General features: G+C 38.1%; 2 protein-coding genes across 2 annotated transcripts in view; both read left to right on the top strand.

The window, feature by feature from the left end:
- Nucleotides 1–636: 636 nt before the first annotated feature.
- On the top strand, nucleotides 637–6,184 carry pex10 (peroxisomal biogenesis factor 10). The gene is made up of 6 exons (XM_017705794.1): nucleotides 637–1,058; nucleotides 1,147–1,227; nucleotides 2,505–2,911; nucleotides 4,372–4,544; nucleotides 5,081–5,216; nucleotides 5,405–6,184. Exons 1-6 carry the CDS (start codon nucleotides 947–949, stop codon nucleotides 5,471–5,473), a joined length of 978 nt encoding a protein of 325 aa, XP_017561283.1. The 5' UTR covers nucleotides 637–946; the 3' UTR covers nucleotides 5,474–6,184.
- A 2,295-nt stretch (nucleotides 6,185–8,479) lies between these two features.
- LOC108432091 overlaps nucleotides 8,480–26,506 on the top strand; it is a 45,752-nt gene continuing 27,725 nt past the window's right edge. Inside the window, exons 1-7 of the mRNA XM_017705690.2 lie at nucleotides 8,480–8,764; nucleotides 9,174–9,229; nucleotides 12,650–12,866; nucleotides 16,440–16,624; nucleotides 22,769–22,945; nucleotides 23,710–23,807; nucleotides 24,054–24,228. Coding sequence (XP_017561179.1) covers nucleotides 8,480–8,764; nucleotides 9,174–9,229; nucleotides 12,650–12,866; nucleotides 16,440–16,624; nucleotides 22,769–22,945; nucleotides 23,710–23,807; nucleotides 24,054–24,228 — 1,193 coding nt within the window. The remainder of the gene's footprint in view (nucleotides 8,765–9,173; nucleotides 9,230–12,649; nucleotides 12,867–16,439; nucleotides 16,625–22,768; nucleotides 22,946–23,709; nucleotides 23,808–24,053; nucleotides 24,229–26,506) is intronic.

Here is a 26,506-nt window from a genome sequence, read left to right as displayed (position 1 = left end):
AAATACATAAGTCAGAGATAAAGTTATCCAGAAGTGCTGCTGGAGCTTTTAAACACTGTGTCCAATCACTGTCGGCTCCTTCAGACACTGTATGTAAATACAGAGATAGAAGCCCATCGGTTGCTCCACAGTTTGTGTTGGTCGTCCTCTAGTCCTGCCCACAGTTCGCTGTTGGCTGGATATGTGTGGTCGGTGGACTACTCTCAGTCCAGCAGTGACACTGAGGAGTTTAAAAACTCCAGCAGCACTGCTGTGTCTGATCCACTCGCACCAGCACAACACACACTAACACCACTGAATGATCTAACACTAAGAATGATCCACCACCCACATAATACCTGCTCTGTTCGCGTCCTTTGGGGGCCCTGACCATCGAAAAGAAGGTGAAAGGGGGCTAAGAAAGTATGCAGAGAAGCAATTGGACTACAGTCTGTAAATGTAGAGCTACAGACTGCACCTACATGTGACGTTTAGCTGATAAAATGGGCAATGAGTGTAGAAACAAGGGTTATTATATTATATTATATTATGTTATATTATATATATATATACACGTTTGATTGTTGTCATACAGCGTCCTTAGGTAAACTGATCCAAGTCACCATATCAACACCGCGTCGTCTCAGGCAGCCGACCAATGGAAAGCTCTCCTGAACACACGTGACTAACACGGAAGAAAAGGGTTTTCGCTCCTCAAGAACAAACATTAGCTGTTTCTGTTTACATACAGCCATGAATGCGTGTGTGTGCTAAATGCACATGTTATTTCCAGCGGAGTAAGTTTCCTCTCTCTGCATATATGTAGGGTTCATATTTGTCTCGGACCTTTTCTTTCTGCGAGTCTGTTTGTGTTGACAAGCTACTGCGCGCTAACCCGCCACCAATGGAAGTCCATGCGACCGATGTCTAGCATAAAGTTGCTCCTTTAGGTTAATAAAACTCCATAATGCCACTTGTACAAGCCAACCAACCGCAGCTAATTCGGTCCTCTCAGAAGGACGCATACTATCAAAGCAGTCTGAGGAATAACGCCAGCGAAGCTTTCCAAACGGCCGCCGGTAAGTTGACGCTGCCTCGGCGGCGCTCTTCACAGGGAATCGTTTTGAGCGCTTGTTGGATGTAGATACGCTTCCCTCTCTTCGGTAGGTTCCAGACGATGGCTGCAGTGGAGGAAAGAAATCGAACTGCTGTCAGACCTCACATACTACACCCTAACAACTCTCTCAGGTAAGACATACGTTGGCAATGGATAGGTATGCCTGCTTTGTATACCGTGTACCGTGTAGTTGCTCTGTATAGGTATACAGCATTATAATTGAATGCTGGTGGGTGTTGGGCTGGTACAAGTGTCAGTGGTGGTTTGAAAACAGCCTGCTTCCAAAAGCAGTCCTGCAGTCAGACACTGACCACAGTTGAAAAGCTGCACTACCAGTCAAACGTTTAGTCCTAGGCCACCCAAAGCATGGCCCATTGATTTGCCCTAACGCCACCCGTTCATTCAGTCAGATAACAAATGTATTAAACGTATAGTGATTTCCTAAGTTTTTGTATGGTTGGAAACATTTCAGCAACAAAATATATTGTAATGTTTATATGTGATGCATTTTTCAAAATCCTAAAAAACTCTTTCAAACCTACCGACCCTTTTTCTTTGTATGTATTTTGTATTTTTGGCCCATGTCCCCACACAAACATTGCACTTTGGCTAAAGTGCAATATGGCAAAATGTAATATCGCGATACTTCAGGAAGTTTTTTTTGTACGATAGACAATGTGTCTCACTATTTTTTCTGACATTTGATGAGGTAGAACAGACAAAGTAGTGCCAGATCTTAAAAATACTAATCATGTCTATGAATCCAATTCCTTGGATTCAACATTTCACACAATGTGCAGCACTAAATCAGATTAAACAGCACTGGTTATGCTTTTTAATCAAACATTCAGTTGAGAAGTGATTAAGTAATGTTGTGACATATTGTGATTATGATAAATATTGTCGTATTACCTAGTTCTAATTTTGCCCCCTCAAAACAAAATTTTTGGACACCCCTTGTTTAGACACACCTATTCATAAATGTTTTTATTTTAGCCTACTATTTTACTCAGTTTAGAATAAAAGTGAAGACAATAACACCTATGAAATCACAACGATTTTATTCACTGCTATGTCTGATGCCAGCATAGCAGCCATTAACATGCCACTACAGACGTTTGGCAGCATCATAAATAGTTGGGCCTCATCATTGGTGCTCCTGCTGCGCTGAGGTTTACCACCCATATTATTCCTGGTCAGTGGTGATCCTGTTGTGGTCCTTTTAAACTAATGTACAGTCTAGAGGAGCTGTGATAAATAGGGCAGCTACAGAATGTATGCTTCTAAAGTGCACCTGTATGGTAAGTGTGATAAAATGCCTGAGAGTTAGTACAAGTTAGAAATACCACCACTGTATATTGTACCTCAGTCAAAGTCAGTCTCTGATTGCTGCCTGCTTTCCCCATAGGATATCAGACATTAGGTGAGGAGTATGTCAGCATTGTCCAAGTTGATCCCACAAAACGCAGGATTCCTTCCCGTATGCGCAGAGGGGTGCTCATCCTTCTTCACACCTTTGTACCATACCTTCTGGACAAGCTTCTAGTCTGCATCGAGTGTGAGCTGGAGGCTGGGGAGCAGGACTCTCAGAATGCCCAGCGAGAGATAACATTAACCTGGAACCCAATGTCTTATGTGAAGGCATGGATACACAAGGCTGTTAGGATGCTGAATGAGCATCAGAGGAAATCTCTAAAACCTGTGGTCTTTGCCGTGCAACAGGGAGTCACTATCTTGCACAGCGTGCATGTGGCACTGTTCTATATTAGTGGTGCCTTTTATCATCTGGCCAAGAGGACAACAGGCATCAGATATGTAAGTTAGACTTTCTTTCCATAAGCTAGTCAGTATGACCAGAGTTGGGGACATGTATGTATGACATGTATGGATATGTTTATGCAATCATCATTGTAAGAATGACTGTCATTCATAAAAAGCTCAATATTATCTCAATGTTTTAATACATATACAGTTATATGCTACCCCCTATTAAATTTTGTTGATTTTTTCAAGTGGAAATAAATTAGCACATTCTTTACAGGGAACAAACTTAATTATGACATTTTCCTGCAATTTTAGTGCACAAATTGCGTTTTTCAATGTATTGGAAAAAAGAAGCATAGAGTTTAAAATTAGCCATAGGTTTGTCACAATTTTAGATTTTATTTTCCCAATATGTTAATTTCAGCAAATAAATAATAATTGTGCATTAAAACAGTCCTCTTTAGTGTTCTCTGTAGAAGATATGCACTTATTTTCACAGCAGAACATTTAAGGATACAGTTCACTTCTATAATAATAATTTAACCATGAAGTGTATAAATATGAACTTTTGAGAGCGTAGTACCATGCACTTTTACCAAAAGCACTTATATACTTACTGAATAATTGTAATAACTAGAGATGCATCGATACCATTTTTTCAGACTGAGTACAAGTACATATTTTTAATACTCGTTGATACCAAGTCTGAATTAAATTGTGTATTAGCTAGCTGTGCTACATTACTTACCATGGCTCGAGAAGCTTTGCAGTAGAGAAGAGTGGGTTTTGCTCCATGTCAGAAAAGTGCTTCTGTACACTTCATAGTTTTGATCCTATGCTCCACATCTGTCCAAGGGGCTCGTCCAAGGGGCTCATTTGTGATTTTATATGTTGTTGAAGTCCATTGATTGGCTGATTGAGCTGTAGTTGATTGAATTTTCTCTATTCCCAGACATGCACACAGTAATTTATAGTAAACATTGTGCAGTTATAGAAATCTTTTGCTTTAAATTATACAGGACCATCATGTCCAGACAAAGCGTGTAATTTATATACTCACACTGTACGGTAGAAGATAGTGAATGTTGACTTTTTTGGAGAAGAGGAAATAAATGTGTGTGTGAGTTCAAAATCGGGATAAAATCGGACCTGGTGGTAATTCACCAAGGCAGACTGTTTAAAGTGACCAAAGGCTTTATGTCCAACTGTTACTGCGACAGAAATACTTTCCTGTGTGCTCACACTCTTGTTCAGGTTATCTAGTATGAGAAAATAAGCACAGTCTCAGGTTGATACCAGTATCAGTATTGATGCATCTTTAGTATTAACAGTTTAATGGCTGTATTACATATTTTATAGTTGATGTTCTGAGATATGAGATTCATGTAATTGGATAAAAAGCTGTATTACAGTAATATTACAGTAATGCAGTATTACTTATACTGCTCATATAGTAGGGGTATGATATGTAATTATATGTGCTCTTTTTCTTATTTTTCTGTTTTTTTCAGCTCAGAATGCAAGGAATGGCAGGGGATGACAAAGTCATCCGTAACAGCTACCGGCTTCTAGGAGCGGTCTCGCTCCTGCAACTGGCCATCACACTGATGCTGCAATGTAACAATCTGAGACAGAGGCAGCGTGCCAGGCAGGAGTGGAAACAACACAGGAACCTTCCCTCAAGGTGAGAACCTGCTCAGATGCAACATAAAATTTACCCTTTACCCTAAATTATGTTGATTGGCCAGGAAATGTTTAGTAATAGAATTGATAATTGAGTTTATTATTATTATTATTATTATTATTATTATTATTATTATTATTATTATTATGATCCAGCAGGCCCAGTATCCAAAGTGTCCAAAGTTTTAATTTTTAACCATGTTATACACCAGCAATAGTGGATGCCTAAATCATCACACGCTTGCTTTAAAACAAATGGAGAAAATTACAGGTCAAATTAAGAAGCCTTCTATTGCTTCTAAGACTTGCAAATACTGTTATAAATAACCAAATAACACTTCAGGTCAATGTCATATTTTTCATTATTATTCACAATGATTTTTACGTGGAAATGACCCCCTTTACCATCCTTAACCCTCTGACAACCATCTGCCTATATACATTTCCTCAAATCCTGAAATTGCCAACTGTGTCATGACCAACAATTGCAGGGAGGTTTTGACGTCTTAGGGATGGCATTTTTCTCTCTTTGCACAGTCCCCAGGTGGGCCGGTCACCATCTTCTCGAGCCGCCCGCTGTATCTTGTGCTTAGAGGAGCGAAGACACCCCACCACAACCCCCTGCGGCCACCTCTTTTGCTGGGAGTGTATCACAGAGTGGTGTAACACTAAGGTAAGACATTTAACGCTATGAATGCATTCAGGATGCCAGTGCAATCTATATTTACCTCAGAGATTATATACCATGTTATTCTTCTCTCCATACAGTAAAGTATTCACTTACTCTACATGTTTGTGACATTGCAAGGCTTTGCAGAGGACAAAAGAAGAGAGCTCATGCTTTTTTTTTTCTTTTTGCAGACGGAGTGTCCTCTGTGCCGAGAAAAATTCCAGCCTCATCGTTTGGTTTATCTGAGGAGCTACAAGTAGCTGAAGACTATGTACATCACAATGAGACAATGATTGAGAACTTAGTTTCCTTGACAGTATTAATTTGCTCCCATCTATTGCTACAGAAATTAATGTATTCTTTACAATTAATTGTATTTAAAATGAGAAATACATTTATAAGAACTGTTTATGTTGCTGTTTTTTAATTACTGAAATAATCTAGTTACTATAATGGCTCATGAGGCACCTAATGCACATCTAGGTTCATTGGTAGGAAGTGCAGACATGGAAGAAGTGGAATTGCCCATTAACGCAATAAATGAGAGAGAAAAAATGATAAGAGTAAGTAATAATCATTTCCAGGCAGAGAGTCTATGTTGTGAATTAATGAGCATGCAGGAGGTAAAATTGCAGCTTTGGTTGCTAAAGTATCAAAAAGACAGCAGCTTCAAAACTGGCATACCATTTGACTGTCTTTCAAGACACAGAGTGAATTCTTTGTTTTTCAGGCCATTCCTATGGCCATTGCCAGAGTATTTGTATGTTAATTAGCTACAAGCTGGCCACCAAGCAATGGTAACTTAATTTTCAGCATTCACACACAAATTAATACTACTCTGTGCTCCAAGTTTGGGGGTGCTTTTTGGTTTACTTAAGGTTGTGAGCCTGTAAATGCACACACATTTAATGCTGTTAATCCTGCTTGTCACGTCAGAGGTTTATTTATTAAATGTGAGTGGAAAATCCGGATTTATTTACCTGTCTCACTGTGTTAAAGTGGTGTCCGTCTCTTTGAGTTCAGTGAAGGCCATTTAAGGGGAATTCAAACATTTGTTCAAATTTTCTGCGTAGTTCATCGGTTACGATGTAAACCTGGACGCCAGTAGTAAGATTTAAATGATTTTGTAAGCCCTGCACTGGGTACCTGTATCTTTTAGGAATTCTACTAGTTTTTGAAGGCTCTTAATGGCTTATCACCTGCCTACCTCACATAATGTCTGTTTATGTTCCTATATGTGATCTTAGATCTGCAGACACTGGCCTTCTGCAGGTACTTGCTGTGATATACAGCAGACGTGAGAAGCCTCTTATCCTCTTTCTATGCTTCTCAACAGTGGAACCCAATTCCATCTTCTATTAGTCAGGCATTCAAGACTTCTTTATTTAACTTTACAGTTCTGCATCTCTTTTGGTATTTATGTTTAATCTATCTGTGTCTTTGTGTTTTTAAATTATTAGTTATTATAGGTCTCACTGCTACTCCATCACCTGGCTGTAAAGCACTTTGAGCTGCCATCAGTATGAAAAGTGCATTATAATGCAAGTCATTCAGGGAGGTTAGATTGGCTGTGATAGGAATAATGCTGAACAATTAGGGGCAAATATCTTTATGATATATAATATATACATATATAAGTCAAAATTGTGCTTGTGATTTAAGTAAGATAAATAAAACTCAAGGCCTTTTTTGCAAAGAAAAAATTAGCACTTCATTAATTTGTTCATTTATTTATATGTTTATTTACAGACCTTTGTTCTTGTACCTGACTGCTGAATGTAGTGTTTGTATGTAGTGAATGTTGTTAAAGTCTGCCTACTTTACATTTGTTGAATAAGCCAGGATATAATACAAAAGTGTAGCTGTTATGGTTTGAGAATCGTACCTTTCTAATGAAATTCTTTCTAAAGTGTGATTTCTATGTTAGAATCAGAGGTTTCAGGACTAGATAGGACCCAGGAGTCAGCATGTGTACAACACTAGGAAAGCCATGTTATTTACTATCCAAAGTGAGCTTACAAAAGCTTATATATGTAATGTTAAAGGTAAGATACATTTGAAAAAATGGGTACTTTTTTGCCTTTCATTGCCCTGAACATCATTCCACCATAAATGGCTTTTATAAAATGTGTTCAAGACCAAAATCTGACTGTGAGCATTTCATACTAAATCATTCTGAATGGCTTAGTTTACATCTTAAGGTTATATTAACAGAAATTTTGATACTTTGGTGGAATTCCCCTTTAAAAACTCCTTGTGTATCTCCATGAAGAGGAGCAGTAGTACACTAATCTGGATAAGCTTCTTAACTCACTCCATGTCTCAGTTTGCTGTGGTCTGTCACTGCTGACCGGCTGCTATAGTTTGTTATGAAAAAGCCACATTTCCAGCTCTGTTTTTGAAAGGTAAGTGATTTGAAATGCTACAATTATCACCATTATTAGCTGTAAATACCGTAAAATAGTGAGTGAATTGCTTGAGCCTTTAAGTGTCCTCTGTGGTTAATCTGATTTCCTTTGTGATCCTTTCCTCTAGATCATGGTGTAAGGGAGATATTTGTACAATGTGACCAAGGCAGGCCATTTTCAGTCAGCAAAAGCTAATGAGTATTCATCTCCCTGGATTAAACTGGACAGTGCACCTCTGAATGTCTATGAGTACATAGAGGGATTATTGGAACTGCCCAGAAACCTTAAACAAGCATGTCTTTCAGCTGCCAAAAGCATTTCAACACTGAAACTGACCTAAAGCGGAGCAGTTCTCACCCTGCTGAGCAGGAAAAGCATTTTTATTCAATCCAAAAGGATATGAGAAGTTCTAAAAACGTCTGGAGAGATGAAGACACCGTTTCTTCTCACCAGGATGCCTCAGATCCTCCACATCAGGCCGCAGTAACAAATGAGCATGGTCAATGGAAAGGGCCTGGCAGTGGTTACTCATTATTGCCCACAGTCTCCATGACTGTGGTGGACAGGCTAGCCTTTACTGATACATATAATATTGACAGTGAAAAAACACTCGAAAAAGAAATGTTTGCATTTCAAAAGCGAGCTGACAGTCTTTCTGTATTTCAGAATCTCATTGAGTCCTCATGGATGTCCGCCAGCTTGCATCACTCGATTTTAGCCCTCAGCGGTCAAGAGGCAGTCACTTTTGCAAAACCTCAAGCTTCTGATTTTTCCATGTCTGCCTTATTACTCTACTCCCCCAGAATATGTCTTCCCATCGGAAGGTCACAGCATAATTCACTTCCCCTAGGCGACCTCATGCATGCACAACACGAACATGAGCTGCAGCTCACTAACTCTCATCAAATGTTCCAGCCTGGCAACATCCCTGGTGTTCTACCACAAGAAAACTATATGGGTCATGCAAAGCTGTTCACAGCTGAGCTTCAAGTACCCACACATTCATCTCCACTAAGTTTGCATAAGGAGTTACATGCTAGAAGGCTTGTAGGAGCGCACAAGAAGGCCTTAGATGGACAAGCCAACAAAACTAGCATGGCGCAATGTGCGTCCCATCTTGAAAGACTTGAGATGAAAGAGATTGTGAGTCAGATGGACCCTGAGGGCAGTCAAACCTTTCGAAAGAAGAGCTACTCCCAAAGAGAGCCAAGGCAGGGGAATATTCCCAGAAGATCAAATGAAAATCAGATAGGCCAAACGAGTAGATTGAATGAGCACTGGTGTTTGGATTGGCACAGGCCTCAGCACATCCATAAAGAACATTCGACAAGCCACACATTCCAAGTAAGTAGCAGCCATGGCGGAAGCAGCAGTAAGCCACATCCCAAAGGTGGACCAACAAAACAAGACCTATTGTGGTCTGCAAATCAGGTCAGTTGATGTGCTTGTCTTTTGTCGGCCTACTGGGTGAGTTCCCAGTGGAGTAATCTGAGGTGTAATTTGAGAAGACTCTATTCAAATGTCTTACTAAGTCTTTATCTTGTTTGAGCAGCTTCATGCAGCCCCTCAGGTTTTCTTCTCTGCTGCTGATGAGGAGATAGCTGACAGGTAAAGGAAAAAAACCTTTTCAGTTTCTGTATCAAATCAGCGTTTGGGAGAACAGTTTTTGTTGGTGATTAAATGTGTTTATTTAAGTGTGTCCTGGTGACTTGTTTCACTGGCTGTCACTAGCTTTCGTAGAAGAATTCTGTTGGCTTTTCAACATTTCTGCAGAATTCTGTGGTTAAGGTGTAAACAAAGTCTTTCAAAGTGGTTTGATGTGGAATGGCTTGTTGTACTTACTAACTCACATTTCCCTACAGTGGTGCTAAAAGGAACCAGGGGCTGTGATGTCTGCATTACAAATATAGCCATTTTATTTACTATCTAAAGCCACCAGTGAATCTACACATGCCTTCTGACTTTTATATCTACAATAGTGGTAGATCTGTTAAGTTTTAGGCCGATATCTTATCTAAGATTATTGGGAAGCAATCGCAGGGCAGACAGACAGACATACATTCACACTCACACCTACATAAGATGGTTATGAATACGCTGCCTGAGGCCTGAAACATTGTACAATACTTTTTAAGATAAGATTTTGGCTTGAGTCTCATTTCAAAAGAGGAACATGCAGGGCCTTGTGATGCAAAGTAGTACTTTTGTTTTTACCATTTACTGTTTCACTATTAACAGCATTACATATAAAAACTCATAATTCATGTTCACTGGTTGGTTGGCATATATATAACTATCTTATGTAATTACTTTCTGGGAGGGAGCTTTAAGAGGTATTCAAAGCTTCAGATGTCTGGATCTTGGCTCAGTAAGTTTCTTGAGAACAGCTCATACTCTCAGACATGTTTACACACACATTATCTATGCTGCTTATCCTTCTCAGTGGTTGCTGGGCAGAAGGCAGGAAAGACCCTGAACAGGTTGCCAGTCCATCTATTCACGCATACACTCACACTTAGGGGCAATTTAGCATCTCAGATTCACTTGACATCAAACATATATATTTTTTTTTTTGTGTTGTTGATATCATGACCCATGGTTCCCATCACTCATCATAAAGAAATCATATTTCATATCAAACCACTCTGAAAGGCTTTTTTGCATCTCATTAAATAAATTATTTTAAAAAGGTCAGTGGAATTGCCCTTTAAGTCATATAATAAAATGATAAAGATGCTCTGTGCAGCTTAGATGTTCTGTCCCACTCCAGTAGCCGGACTGCAGAAGTAGCCTAATGTCACGAAAAAGGGCAAATAGAATTGCAAATGTTTGCATCATGTTTCACATTCTGCCTGAATTAGAACTTACCACCCTACAGATATAACAAGATAGACATCATTAGAAAAAGCTGAATGACAAATGGATGACAGTGGATACCAAAAGATAACACCAAGCTTTCACGCAATTATATTACTTGGCAATGAATATTATTATTACCATCCCATTATGAACATTATACCATGTTACTCAGTAACCATAAAACATTCAGTGCATCTAAAGACAAATACACCACCACTGCAAACTGTGGAATCACTTGCCATCATATTTCTCTGACGAATATAAGTTGGCACATCATCCACAGAGGAGAAAATACCCCATGTAGAAGACATGTAGCTCTGTTAGCTTATTGATGTTAGCTTATCTGAAGCGGCAGCCCCTGTTACTCAGCCAGCATGAGAAACTATCCTTTCACTGACAATTCTTGGATAACAAAACATGATTTCAAGCATGCTGCATGCAGCTTTACTATTTGTGCAACCATTTCCAAAACATTTGCGACACCGTGCAAATCAAAATGCAATGGTGTGCAAATATTTGAAACCCTGTATTTCATCGCAAATAGTACAAAGACCACAAATCAAATGTTGAAACTGAGAAAATGTATTGTTTTTTGAAAAATATGTGCCCATTTTGAATTTGATGGCAACAACATGTTCCAAAGAAGTTGGGACGATGGCAACAAACAGCTGGTAAAGTTGATTGACAAGAGGTCAGTAACACGATTGAGTACAAAAACAGCATCCCAGAGAGGCAGAGTCTTTCAGAAGTAAAGATGGGGAGGGGTTTACCAATCTGTGAAAGACCATGAGGACAAATAGTGTAACAATTAAAGAATAACGTTACTCAACATAAAATAGCAAAACGTTTACTTTTCATTATCTATGGTACATAACCTTAAAAGATTCAGAGAATCTCTTGAAATCTCTGTATGCAAGGGACAAGGCCAAAAATAGTATTTGCTTGCCATGATCTTTGAGCCCTCAGGCAGCAAGAATTCAAGACAGATTCGATTCTCTAGTGGAAATCACTACATGGGCTCAGGAACACTTCTAAAAACCACTATCTGTAAACACAGTTCATCACTGCATCCACAAATCCTAATTAAAACAATAAAACACAAAGAAGAAACCATATATAAACAGTTTCAACATTCGATATGTTGTCTCTGTAGTATATTCTTTTCAAAATATGCTTTACTTGATTTTCACATCATTACATTTTATTTTTATTTACAATTTGCACAGCACCCCTTTTTTGGAAATGGGGTTGTATGATATGAAGAAAAATGCAGATTTTGCTCTGCTTAAAGCTTCAGGTCAGCTATAGCTTCTTTTCTCACATCTCCAGCAGGAAACCTTTCTGCAAAAGTAGAACAGTTTCTTGTAAAATGTCTCTCAACATTTGATTTTTATGTGGGTGAAGTCAGCTTCTCACTCACCAGCTTTGACTTATCCCTTTCCTTCTTAAATGTATGTAACTGCTGCACCATTTAAAGTGAAGTACAAAAATTTCAACCAAAAACTGACTAAAGCTTTGCAACATTTTAGTGTTTAGTGTTTTTACAGTTTCTCGTTGCACAGTAAACATATAGGAAACCAGCTGGAGTGCTCATAAATGCAAATAAGCCTTCTCTAAATTATCGATGTTCATCTTAAATTTCTCTGTTTTGCTTCAGGATTAAAGGTTACTGAATTAGCAGATATAGACTACATTAATGCCAGACCACGTATTGTTAAAACTGTGTTAGAACGATCAGCAGAGCTCTATTTTACTGCAAAGGAGGATTATTTTATTCTTATTTTATTCCTAAAAGTCCAATTCTGCTGATTAGCCATAACAGGGGGGTAAAAGAGCCACACGATGCCAACACCTGATCTAGACCTTAGTAAGTTTAAGCTCATTTGTGACATTACTATGACACCACTATGTAGCACCCCATGAATTGCTTCTTTAAAATGTACGAAGAAAACCTGTGGAAAAATGTGAATTATAGGGACACATTTGACACAAATACCAATCTATATAATTATAAAATGCTTATTCAAGAGGAGGGAACTACTTAAAAAGCACATTTTTGAATGCGGTCATCTTAAATACAGTAAACTTTCTACACATACCGTTTCTTTACATACACATGCAGACCTGAACTCTTTATGCAAATTTTATCTTCCTTATGTCCATGTGCAGGTTCCAGGCTCTGTACAGATTCCGTCTGCTGTTGCGGTGCTTTAGAAAATGGTGTGCTGGACTCAGTTCTCTCACTAAAGCCCGGCTTTATCGCCAGAGAAGGATTCTCAGCAAAGCTCTGTTTGCTCTCCAGCAAGCTGTTCTGCTTCGGCGTGCTCAGGTGGACACTGCAAAGAGGAGGCAGAATGCACTGATGCTCGCACAGGCTTTTCACAAGGTGCGGATAAAGAGGTTTGAGGGGGCTTTTTCGATCAATGGTTCTCAACCTGGGGGATCATTTTGACAGTTCGTGGGCTAGTTGGTGGAAAAACATACATTATATATAATTTTGAGTATGACTTTTCCTTGAAATCTCCTACATCACACTGTGCTTTCATTATACTGTAGGCTAAAACTGAGTGAGTGAGTGAATGAATGAATGAATGAATGAATGCAGCTCTCTAAATAATGTGCAGCAGCGCTTTACCAAACAGGTAACTTTGCCTTTTAACTAATGTATCAGAATAACCTGATTAACTCAAAACACAGCAAAGTATACAAAAAGAGGACGTAAAATTGCAAATATTCCCATACAATGTGAAGGACTCATATCCCACATTTTTCTTGTATTTGGAGGTCCGTTTGTACTGTATGTTGTTACTTTTTTAACAAATGTAGGAGTTTATGCTCCAAAACCCAGTTGTAATTAACTAGTTTAGTCTTACATCACTATTTTCCAACCTCCCTTTATCCCTTAGCATTAATATGCTTTTGTTACTGTGTTTAAGAATAAAATATGTAAATGATCTTTCTTTTAATGTACTGCCTTGTATTGTGCTTCATATGAAAAGTAGTCTTAATTCAAAAAGCACTCCCTATAACTTCACTGTAAGTGGGCAGGGCTAAACTGCTAGGCTGAATATGCAGAAATATGTAATTACATTGATTTTTGTGATATCCCAAAATAAAAATTATGGAGTTAATGGAATATTGTGCAACTTTAACAATATTTATGTAATACACCAACTCTTATTTAAAAGCAAGATACATTTTTTCTATCATATGGGCCCTTTAAAACTCCAATTAAAGCCAAAATAGAGACTTTGTTCAGCAGTGCCTTGTGATTTAATGCATTTTGTTTTCATCATGTATCATAATGATGCTCCTGCCCTGGGACATGCTGTAGCTGTAGCAAGAGGTAGAAATGTAACATGTGCTTACAAAAACAATTGGACTGCAGACCCAATGTTCCAGTACTGTAAGTCCACGGAAGGACTAAAAACCACTGCCTTAGAATCCCTGCGTCCCAGAGCCTTGCTTAGCCTACATCCAGCAGCATAGCCACAATAAATGCTTTGAATATTTTTAGCAAATTTACTGAAAAATATGCGCAGACAAATGAATTGTGCAAGTATAAAATGACAGTGTGATATATTGTTTGTTGTACCATGACAATAATATTGTATTAAAGACAGATTTGACAGATGTATATGCATGTATTCATCCCTGGTGCTCTTGCACAGCAATACAGGCATTTCTCAGCATTCAAGGGATGTCAATAATAATGACAGCTAAATTTATAGTTATAAATGCTTACTGTCTCACTGATACTGCAGCACAGCTCTACTTCAAAACACATCACAACAGAAGCTCTGAATGTAACCAACTCACTACAGACAGTAAAGAAAACTCTGTTAAAAACCTGTTTAAAAAAAAAAATTATAAAATTCAAGAGACTCTGAGTGGTTCCAAATTTGTCACTCATGACTACGTAACTTGTATTAGTTTTATAGTATTTTGTATTATTTATACTTAGTGAAAAACAGTAGTAACTAGTATTGCATGATGGCTTGAATGTTCAGTGTTCTTTCAGTACTACAGCCAGAGTTGGACAGTAGTGATAGTAGCAATAGCTGAATACTGAATACCCCATCCTAAATGTATAAGCATTGTGTTTCATCACAGTAACATATTTGAAATACATTTAGAATACACCTTGATAAGACAGGCAACTCATAGCGTGTTAGCTCTCAAAAATTTGACAGTAAATGATCATAATAACCGTTGATGGCTTTAAAAAGTACCACTTTATCTAGTGCATACATTCATGCAGAAGTTTGGGCACCCCTGGTAAAGTGACATCTTGTTGATTCCCTAAGTGACAATGAGTTAACGCATCCTTTACAGAGAATATATAAATATACATGTGGGTTTATTTTATTTGAGATTAAAATTTTTTCCATTATGTTAAATTCAGAAAGTAAATAGAAATTATGCTCAAAATCTAGGTTCCCTGGGTATATATAGTGTGTGAGTATGTCTGTCTGTCTGTCTGCCCTGCGATGAACTGGCAACCTGTCCAGGGTGTATCCTGCCTTCCGCCCGATGACCGCTGGGATAGGCTCCAGCACCTCCCGCGACCCAGAAGGAGAAGCAGCTTAGATGTGTGTGTGTGTGTGTGTGTTAAGATATGTTAACTGATTTTAGCAGAAAGTCAACAAAACATAATTTGAGTGGGGTGCACAAATTTTTGCATAAGACTTTTGTTTTAGCTGTACAGGTCCGTCCCAAAGGTTTCATCTGTAGTAAACAACTAGCAACTTGCTTGATTTTATACATGTGCCAGTTACTTGCATTTTATATTCAAGTATGTTGAAAAATGTTACAAGAAAATAAACATGCTGTCTACAGATGCCTCAATTTTTTTCATGATACAATGATTTTAATTAAATTTCTCTATATCTTGAGTTTTTACATCTTTATCACAACATAATGAACATTGTTTTATCAAGATAGCCAACTTGAGATCAAGAGAAAAAGAATTAAAATAACTCCTTATCACAGAAAAATAGTGGAAAAATATATAAATCCATGGCCCTTTAGGACTTCTGTAGACAGCAGGTGTATTTTTTTGTAACATTTTAAACTAAATTTAATGTAAATCACAAATAACTGGCACGTATTTTAAATCAAGCAAGTTGTTGGTTGTTTACTGCAGACAAAAACTTTAAAACAGACCTGTGCAGTTAAGACAAAATAGAGCACCCTGCTCAAATGATGTTTTGTTGACTTAATACAAAAAAAAAACTACAAATAAAAACTTCTTAGTTTTTTTTCCACATGTTCCATTGAATATTGTTCCATTGAACATTGCTGTTAGGTTTACATAGTCAGCAGGCGTTACTAGTTACTAATAGTAAACAGTAAACAGCAAAGCTTGGATCTCAGATATCACATTTGTTATTGATTTCAAAGTCAATATTCTTATACAAGTTACTGAGTCATATCGCTGTTGTCAGAACAAAACCTTGTATTTCCAAAGTGGTAACTTTACAGGAGAAGCAAAAAACACACCATACTCTTAATGTAAGTCAGTGGAACCAGACTTTTTTCCAAGTAATTTTAGGCCATTTCTTTTGGTCCATTCATAATGAAATTTACACACGATGTAAAGGTTGACAAGGCTTTGTTCCAACAGCAGAAATATGCTTTGATATTAAAGGAATACTACATACATGTTTCAACTGAATCTCGATTTGCCGCATTTGTAGCATACAAGCAATTACCACAAACAGTCATTTTGAGTTTTCCTCTGATTAAGCCCACTGGCCTCTGTTCAATCAAAAAAGCAAGTTTTCTGTTTCTATTTTCCAAGAACAATTATCTGTGATAATAAACCACATAGTACAGATGTGGTAGATAGAGACTAGGTTGAAAAGCAGTGCAGAGTTCCTTTAATAACTCAATTGTGAGCCTACAGTTTAAGGGGTTAACATGGCCAACCTTTTGTAACTAACATCCTTTGTTTCAGTGGAAAGATTGCTATGAGAGGAGACAGCTGGCGATGCTGGACCCTGACAGTGGCACTGAAGGCCACATTGCTGCGTTAAGAAGAAGACTTGTTAAGGCCAGTGATGCACAACCTCTGAGGACTACCTACTGTGCCTGGAGGAGCCATGGCCAGCAGATTCACAGAGCAGCCGTGATTCACCACCAGTAAGAGTAACTACTGCATCTCACACAACGAGCCCTGCCTTTGCCCTGCAGGGTTTACTCAACAACTTGGATCATGTCTGACATCGCCTCATTTGCTGTGAATCAGCTTAAGATTTAATAATACGCCTCTGACTGTGGAGCCTGTCTGCAGTGCTTTCTGTTTTGAGCTGTTCTTGTTTCAGTTTCAGAATTTATGAGCACTGAAAAACTATGGCGGGAGGCTGTTGTCTTTCTAATTACATCCACTCCACAAAGCAGAAATACATCATACTTCTTTGATTTACTTACCAAATAGGAAGAAATAAAATAGTAACTGTGGCTTGGGCAAAAGTTGGGACAAATACTTTAATGCCTTAATTGACTGGTTAGAACTGGTGAGGCAGGTCAAGAATAGTCACTGGTAATTGTCAGCTATTGATGATTCCAGTGTGTTATTCCACCTTGCATTAACACTTAACCACCATAAAGTCCTATAAGCAGCTGTCTGATAACCTAAAAGCAATAAGCTAACTGTTTATAAAAAGTGTATAATACTGTAGTAAGTGTATAATTACTAATACTGCTGCCATTAATATTAGTAGTATAATCATTTGTAGGTAGTCTGACCAGAGGAGGATGGGTCCCCTATTGTGAGCCTTGGTTCCTCTCAAGTTTTCTTCCTCAGCTCTGAGGGAGTTTTTCCTTGCCACTGTCGCCCCTGGCTTGCTCACCTGGGGGGTTTTACATTCATGTTAAAACTTTGTCTTTCCTGGAATTCTGTGAAGCTGCTTTGGGACATCAGTTGTAAAAAGCGCTATACAAATAAATTTGATTTGATTTGATATAAAAATATATCAAAGCACTTCCAGCTCACAATTTCCAACCTCTGAAATGTCATTAAGAATTAGCAGTTGAGAGAAACTGTGGGAACTGGAAACTGTGGAAGGCACGAAAACTCTCAAAGGGCCTAATCATTTAAGCAGCTATAAAGGATAAAGCAAAACCCCTATATGACAGCAAAGAACCTGCTGGAAAATTTAGCTGACATAAGAATGGTGTTGCACCGTTATGCTGTGCAGCATTGCTTGCACAAATGTGATCTGCATGAAATGTCACTAGAAATAAGCCTTACCTTCAACCTCAACACAAAAATGGCAATGCTTGAAGTATGCAAAACAACATCTACATAATCTGGCATTGTTGGAACAAGTGCTGTGGATTGATGGAACTGTTTGGCCACAATGCCCAAAGATATGTTGGGAGAAAAAAGGAGCAGCATTTGAAGAAAAGAACACCTTGCCAACTCTTAAGCATTATGCTTTGGGTTGTTTTACACTGCTTGGGTACATAGAAGAATGGATTGGCTGGAAGAATAGATTGGATGGTACGTTGGACAAGACAGGCTGCATCAGCATTAAAACAAAAAAGTCAAAAATGATGAGTGCAATCATTTTTATTCACCATTTCACATACTGTACTGCAGTAAATCACTTTATACTTGCTATGCTCTCTGTAATGAAAGATGCAGGTGTTCAGTGTTCGTCAAGTACTGGCAATATCAACAATATATGAAAAATGTATTTTGGCATGATGTGATGTAGTTTTTTCACAATAGGATATAATGTTGTGAAAATGCCAATCAACATTGCTATGTTTTCTGGAGTGATGGAGCTCCATCCAATACTTTTCAGGAGAGTTGGAGTGGTGTTTGTGATCCAGAACTAATAATCCAACTTCAATACCTGACCTCACTAATGCTTTTGTGGCTGAATGCAGTCAGAAATGTTGAAAAAGCAGGTGTCTAAAAACATTCAGACATATAGTGAATCAGTCTTACAGGCACAATAACAAACCCAGCCTGTTCAACTTAAGGCAAACAGAGAGGAAAATGATTATGTAGAAATTCATTTTATTTTAGTACATAAAACTCCAACATCAAATGTGGATTTTAGAGAAAAGGAAAGAAAATCCGAGAAAAATGTAGAATGTGGCTCATTTAAGACATTGTATTCAATTTGATGCAAATGAAAGTTCCATATCTTTGGTTTCTTCTGAACTTTCATAGTTTGTCCACTTACAGGTCATTGCATTTCGGCAAGCATGCAGCGGCAGTGTTCTGTTTAACCTGTAAGATCGACTGCTGATTATGTTTAGATTGTCCTCCTTTATTAGAGCACTGTAAATTTTCATACTTGACTGGGATTCCTCAGGTGATTTCCTGTTACCTTAAATGCTCTGTGCCACCAACACAATAAAACAAATATTCTTTTGCTTGACTAAACGCACCTCACTGTTCTTATTACACGTCATTTCTGCCCCACTATCCTGAGTGAGAATATACACCAGTGTTAGAGTCAAAGAGGCAGAGGACAGTTAAACTCCAGGCTTATTAAAGCCGTGCATTACAGTCATTTTATCACAATTTAGGCATATTTGTAACTTATGACACATTCCAATTTTAAAATAAACAATTTCATTAATTGTTACAAGTAATTTAAATAATATATCAGACAAACAATGTAGTTTGTTAACTGTAGGTCACCATGTAGCATAATGTAAATGTTTTCCATGAACAACACATTGTTTTTTAATAGGGATGTCAAAGTTAGCATGTTAATAACTTTTTAAAATGATAAGGTAGGTTTTTTTATGCTGAATATTTTTCTAGTTCGACCATTCAACTGTAGTAGTTCAGGCTGAGGCCCAGCTGCTTGGGCACTGTTTGTTGGTATGATAGAATCTGAGGTTATTTACCTCCCATTTAAAGATAGCTTTAAGGCTTTTAAAGTGACCCTCAGTATTCTTAGCAGACTACACTTGCAGTGCTTGCAGGAGCCCTATAGACGAATCAAAAACATGCAGCAAACTTAATGAAAAACAACAAAGTGGGCAGTAATAAATACGTTCTGATGAAGCTTACAGTTGTACACCTTCTACCTCGTACTCATGCTGCTGTGTTTCATGCTGCTGTTATTTGCACCTTACTATTTATTGTTTATTGTTACTTTGGGAGTTAACTGGGACCTTGAGTACACTATTTCATTCCACCCCATGTACCACATGTAATGCAAATGACAATAAAGCCTATCTTATCTTATCTGATCTCATCTTATCAACCAGAATTCTGCATTAATGCACCAAATTATTAAATTTTTTAAATTACATTCATTAAAACTGAATGATTATGCTACACATTATTTTGTAAATACTGGTAATGTATAAAGTGACATGTGTAGGGGTGATACAGTGGAGGCACTAATTCAGTACAACAGCAGAGATAAATAAGTGGACATGAAGTGCCATTGCAGTGATGTCTAATTGGAATTTAAGAGTCTTATGGCTTCGGGAAGAAGCTGTTTCTCATGTGTGTGATGTGTCCTGTCAAATGTGTGTATGTCAAGTAAAGATGCAATATGTAAGGTGACACAACCTTTTGAATTCATAACTCACACTTCAAACAAATAGAGGTAACATTTCACCAGAGAATTTTGGTGTCTACCCCTATCGTAAGAAACAAAGAAATGCCCAGTCCCTCCTTTTCGCATCTCACCCCCCCTTACCAGTCTAGAAGAAATGTTACAAATTTAGCATCAAATTTCATCCCTTTACTCACCAAAAGCTGTCTTCAGCGGTGGGAAGCAATGTCAATGTTAGCTCTCATTTTGCTTCTATTCATATGACTCCTTTTCTTTGCTGTAGAACTTGGTTTCTTGGCAGGAGTGGGCAGTGGTGGTGATAATGATTGCTTGCCAAGAGCTTCAGCCATCATTGCGTTTACTGTTCTTTTCATTGGCTACCTGTCTTTAATTGGCCTAACCAGGGGTGGTACCTGCAACAGGTTAGAATACCCCCTCAGGGCAGTTGTATTTCTAATGTTGGACTGATGGCAGACTTCACGCTACAGTGACTCTCTATTGCCTTTTGAAGTGCAAAGCAGTATTACAAGGTTGGACAGGCCAGGGTTAGTTGGTTAGCATACAACTCTCACCTTTAAAGGAAAGCCCCCATATTTTCTTGTATTTTGGTTTTTCATTGTTGCCATACGACATTTAAGTGGGTTTATGTACTAAAAGCACTCAAAATTCATGCTTACATGACAATTTTCCATTTGTTAAATTCAGCAAATAAACAGTTGTGCATTAAAATGTGTAGAAGTGTGCTGTCACTAGAGGTTAACTTATTTTTGCTTAGAAAATCAACAAAATGTAATTTTTTGCATACAAGTGAATGTATAAGTATATGTAAATATGTTTTTTGTGATATCACATAAAGAGTGAATTTAGGACAGGCTGCAGATTATTTTGAGTGTATGGGCTGGAGAGTGAATGGTTTTGACACAGAATTAATGCACCACATTAAACTCTTTTCTTTTACTAAAGTATTTTCTACACTATGGGCCCTTTAACATCAAATTGGACAGTAGAGTTGCTTTAGAATAATTTGTTATTATAAAATAAAACTAATTTAGTAGCTACTATGAATCACTTGGTAACGTCTATGCAATATAAGTTGTGTAATGTTGAATACGTTGAGTAGTTTGGAGACTAAGGACGTTTTTTTTCTTGTATTAGTGCTACTAGTATTACTACTTTTTACTTTGTCATAGACTTTTCCTTCACCCTGCCTAAGTGGTAGCAGCACTCTTGAGGCCATGTGTCAGTTGTGTGACCTTAGTTTCTACATAATTGGAGCAAATTTGGATAAAAATCTGAATGGAAATTACATCTGAGCCAATTAGTCCTTCATCGTTATGCACAGACTGCTAACATTTCAAAGAGCACAGCTGTTCCACACTCAGAGGAATCGAAAGGTTAGAAAGTCTTAGTAAAACTCTGGGGAGAAAGAATTGATTTAGATTTTAGATGAACAGTATGCTTAATATAACGATTGCGCACAAATCTATGGACTGTGTTCAGCATTAATGTACTGTATAAAAGTCTTAGGCACCTAAGCACATTGTTTTAATCCATTTATCTTGGCAATAAGTTTGTTTTTTGCTTGTAAAAACACTATGTATCACGAGAATAGATGCAAATATGCATAAATATAGTAAAAAAATTACAAACATTCCTATTTGTAAGCTAGTTTGAAAAAACAAAGTTTGGTTCTAGATTTCTCCTGAAATATATGGATCCTCATGCTCTAGAGGGAGCAGATGTTAAAATATTTTTCGTCCAATTTAGTCCACAATTTTAATTTATTTCCTTAGTTTAAATTACTGGAAAAAATAAAACATGAAATATAAATGTGCCATAACTTTTGCACAGATCACATTATGGGCTAGATTCATAAAACACTCCTGCAGGTTCACCATGACATTAAGAGGAAATAGCATGGCAGAAACATGTTTGCTGTTTCATAAATAAGAACTACCTGCGTGTTTTACTGCCTACATGGTGGTGTTGTTGATGCCCTTTTACCTCATTTAAATATGACGATATTGATCCATAACTTAATGTACTTAATGTCCCGCAAAAAAAAAAAAAAAGTAACAACGCCTGAACCAGTTTGATGGTCATTTTCCTCAGTGAACCTATCTGAAGGGGTAGGAGAGGAAATTTGTTTAATTTCAACTGGCCCTGAACATGAAACAGCCTCTTCTTCCTGTTTAAATGTTGAGATTCTTATTACATATTCAAATTGATTTTTTTCCAAGCAGTTTTAGCTATTAATTAAATGTTTTCATTTATAATGGATTTTAGAAATTCAATCTACACAGGTGACAATTTTCCAAGTAAAAATTGATTTCTTACCATTCAAAGCTGAATGGAATTTTCATGTGTAATCTGAATTCCAGGTATCAAGATAATTGGGCAATAAAAGCTAAAACAGCTTTCTTTAGTAATTAGTTTCAGCGTGTTAATCTAATTTTAAGTGCATGAGGAAAAAATGAAAAACTTGAATTCATGTTTATAAAAACCGTTCCACAGATTTTGCACAGGGTAGCACTGTTACCGCGAAGTTTTATGAATCTGGCCCTTTAACTTTTTTTTTTTTTTCCCCCAATGTGTTAAATTTAACAAATAAACAGAAATTGCGTATTAAAATGTGCAGATGTGTGTTCTCTATAGAGAATTCTGTTAGCCTAGAAAATGAACGGAATGAAATCATTTCACCAGGCTTCTGCGTGTGACTGTGTACTGGCTGTGTTGTCTGTCCTCTCAGTCTGGAAGTGCTGTGTAAGCACTGGTTGCTGTGGAGACAGGCCTGGTTGAAGCAGCGCTCCAGATCTCAGCAGCAGCTGCAGGCGTCCGTGTGGCGTGAGGAGAGGCTGCGCAGGAGGGCCTGGACTGCATGGCTGTGGGTCTGGCAGAAAAGACAGCGAACCACACACCTGCACAGGTACAGCCAACACATTTACATCACAGCTTATCCACTCCAGTTCAGTTCAGTAGAGAAGCTGAATTTCAGTTCAAACTCAGATTCATGCTGCAGCCTGTAAAATTAACATTTTACCCTTTTATGCTGAAACCTAAAGTGAAGTTTGTTTCTTTAGTTTGCACTGGAGCTTGGAGGCCAATGTTGCTAACAAATAATGGAAGCTTATACTGCAGTAATTAGCAATGCATGTCTAAATCATGGTACTGTAAAGCAACTAGTCAGGCTAACTTTTTTGAGTTATCCAGGCTTAGTTTAACCAGAAGTTTTCCTAACTCACATTTTTTAGTACTGTCTCTCAGTTACGGCAACAATACAGATTAATAGGGAATTCCACCATTTCCCCCCCAAATATCTGCATATTTCAGTGGTTGAAATGTAAGCAAAGTCATTCTTATGTTGCCTCCTTATAAGCTGAAATTGTACATTATAGTTCAGTACTCTCCTGCCATCCTTGAGCCTACTGTGCGTTTGAGACTGGTATGTGTAAATGACCTAAGTTCTAATTGGCTATCCAGTATTGTGCCAGGTGAAAAGTACTTCTGTGTAGTATTATACATATTCCTTTAGTAGTGGTTACTCAATGTAAAGTCTTAAGATTAATAACTGAATAGTAGGCCTATGATTCAAGGGGTTAACATGAGCAGGAACCTTTTAATACATATTCAACCCTAACTCACAGTCTGTCATGTACTGTTCAGTATGCTACTGTCTACTGCCCTACTCAGACTCGTCGTTCAGCGCTGGCACCAGTACACCCAGAGGGCCTGGCTGAGGTGCCTTACACAGACAGCAGAGCAGCTTCTGTCCATCCGTACTGTATCAGGTAAATGGAGGCTATCCAGAAAAACTCCAGAAAACCTCTCCTGTGCCTCAATTGACTGTCAATGTTCCATAACAGCAGCTGACAGCAGGAGGCCATACCCACCCCCCTACAAACCTCCCCTCACACACACAAGCTTCCATCCCTGTATTGACAGCACAGTGCCTGGGGGCATGAGCCTGCCTCAGCTGAGCGAAAGCTGCTTGGTTGAGGGGACGAGAAATGATGGATGGCTTTTTGGTTCCACAGCAACATTCAAGAGATGGAAGCAAGCAAAGGAGATGAGGGAGGGCATGCAGAGACTGTGCCACCTACAGGACAGAGGGATACTGCAAGCTGCCTTTAGGATATGGCGGCATGGCTCACGGGCGAGAGAGCAGGCAAGGAAGATACAAGAAAGGAGGCAAAAGGCTTATTTAGCAAGGCAAGTGAAACTGTATATCCATAAGGATAAAAGCTCCATAAAATAAAAGTTCATTTTTTTGCTTTAGGAAAAAAATGATCAGAATATTACACAGAGGCCTCCGAAACTGAATGTAATATAATTTTTGCCTAATTTAGTATGTCCACCCTTGGTGTTCATTGCGTTCAAGGAGACGTGCTTTTAGTTTCTTTCGGAAAGAGATCTACAGGGATGTTTTTCTACACCTCTGAAGTTCAGTCTTAGACGTTGGTTGCATTTTCTGCATCTGACAATTCAAGTAATCCCAAACATATTCAAAGACATGTTGCTGAGGTCTGGACTCTCGTGGTGGTCTAAACATTGCATTGTACTGAGAGAACCAGCAGCTTCTTTGTTTGATTTGCAAATGTTCTTTTTCCTGTCTATATTTTTTCCTCACCTTAAGAAACAGTCCAGTATAAATAGCAGTTTCCCCAGGGGAGCAGCAAGTCTCCAAAAAGCAGCGGAGTGGCTATGAGTGCTTTTCTGCTATCAAGGGAGCGCCAATCCAATAGTATACCCCAGTTGAATTAATTGACTTGGTATTGACTGAGCTCCATTTCCTGTGGCTCCCTTTTTTTCCCCGTCTTTTGCACAAGCCCAGGAATGGTGTGTGTTTCAGAAAGGTCAGAAGTCCAGCCTATTATGAAAAGCCGATTTACTAAAGACACTTTATTTTTTCAGGGCTGGTGACCTACATACATTTCTGGGGAGTCATATAAGTTTTATTCATTTTACTTACTCAGTAAGCCTCATCTTTTGCCAAGGATAATAAACTTTGGTTAGGAAGCTACTTACAAACTTTTTGAAATTTAAATTATTAATTCATTCAGAGTCTCACTTTTGGCTGTTAAGGGTAAATGGGTAATTAGATCTAGCTCTAGTTAAAGATAAGGTACAGTTGAATGCAATAGCTTGAACACCCCTTGTTAAATTACAGGTTTATTAGATTTTCTAAATGAAAGTAGATGCACATCCTCTGCAGAGAACACACTTAAATACAGAATTTTTTTGCAAATTTGCATCACTAAAATTAGTTTTTTTGCTGAGTATAACACACTGCGGAAAACCTACTGAATGTGCCATACCAGATAAAAAACATATATCAGTCCACTGTCTTGAGAAAGTTGGCAACCCACTGACTGTTTGCCACTGCTAGTCCACCCTCAGACCACTCAAATCACTGTCCTGCATACAAGCTGTAACGAGTTTTTAATCTCCTTAAACAGGTTTCAAATTCATAGACTTATTTTATGAAATAAAACTAACAAATATTACAAACAACTGAGAGAAAAATAAATAATGACCAGGCCTAATGAAAAATTGCTGACACTGTGCTAAATTAAAAATCTTTATTAAACTACTTTACAAAGTATACCTTAAGAACATAACGAGGAACAAGGTAGTGGACACGTGTGGAGGTAATCGACTTTTATTAAGGGGCAAATCCAAAATCAGGGTCATAACGGTCCAGGGTCAAAGAGCCAATATGGATCGATCGGGGGACAGACATGACAAACCAGAATACAATAGACCAAACACCACAGCAGAAAACACCAACAACAGAGACAAAGATTCAAAAAACATAGACAAAGATTCAAGAAACAAAGACCAGCAAACACAAGGGGCAAACACAGGGCTTAAATACACAGGGAAAATGAGGGACAGGTGGAAAACAGGTGGAGACAATCGGGGCGGAATCATGAAACGAGGGGGCTGAACCAAAACAACTGCACATGGAAGATCAAAACACAACAAGAACACATGGACAGGACTGGGAGGGGCCAATCGTAACAAAGAAAGGAAGGAATGAAAGATAAGGAAATTGGACTGTGTGTGGAAATTAAGCAATAATACCTGGAATTTTGTCTAAGACTCTGCTTAACCACTGATAGGCTGCCCAAAAAATGCTGAGCAAAATGCCAATGGACTACAAGCTTTGTCGTTAATGGGCCAATAGAACTTGCTATCATAAGTATTTTTCCTGAATATGTCAACATCAGCAAGGAAACACTAATTGTGCCTAAGTGTGTTCTCTGTAAAGGATCTTATTTCCACTGTGAAAGTAAACAAAATGTAATCTGATCACAGATTTGTACGCAACTGGACTAATCCATTCAGTGTCCATTTTGGAAGTGTTTGAGGCAGTGTTTGGGTGTTTGTGGCAGTTTCATTTATCATCAAAGGTAGGCTAGATCAAAAGCATTAGCCAGTGATGCTAAACTTTGGTTGATTAGTTAGTTAGCTAATTAACTAATTA

Source organism: Pygocentrus nattereri, chromosome 29, assembly GCF_015220715.1.
Source record: "Pygocentrus nattereri isolate fPygNat1 chromosome 29, fPygNat1.pri, whole genome shotgun sequence".
Classification (NCBI taxonomy): domain Eukaryota; kingdom Metazoa; phylum Chordata; class Actinopteri; order Characiformes; family Serrasalmidae; genus Pygocentrus; species Pygocentrus nattereri.
This window is presented reverse-complemented; position numbering and strand designations above follow the sequence as displayed.

Bases quoted from the DNA above. Each gene is read 5' to 3' on its own strand.
- pex10 (XM_017705794.1), top strand. From the start codon at position 947: ATGCCACTTGTACAAGCCAACCAACCGCAGCTAATTCGGTCCTCTCAG. The intron at 1,228-2,504 runs GTAAGACATACG...CTTTCCCCATAG, and splicing joins CACCCTAACAACTCTCTCAG to GATATCAGACATTAGGTGAG. The intron at 5,217-5,404 runs GTAAGACATTTA...TTCTTTTTGCAG, and splicing joins CAGAGTGGTGTAACACTAAG to ACGGAGTGTCCTCTGTGCCG.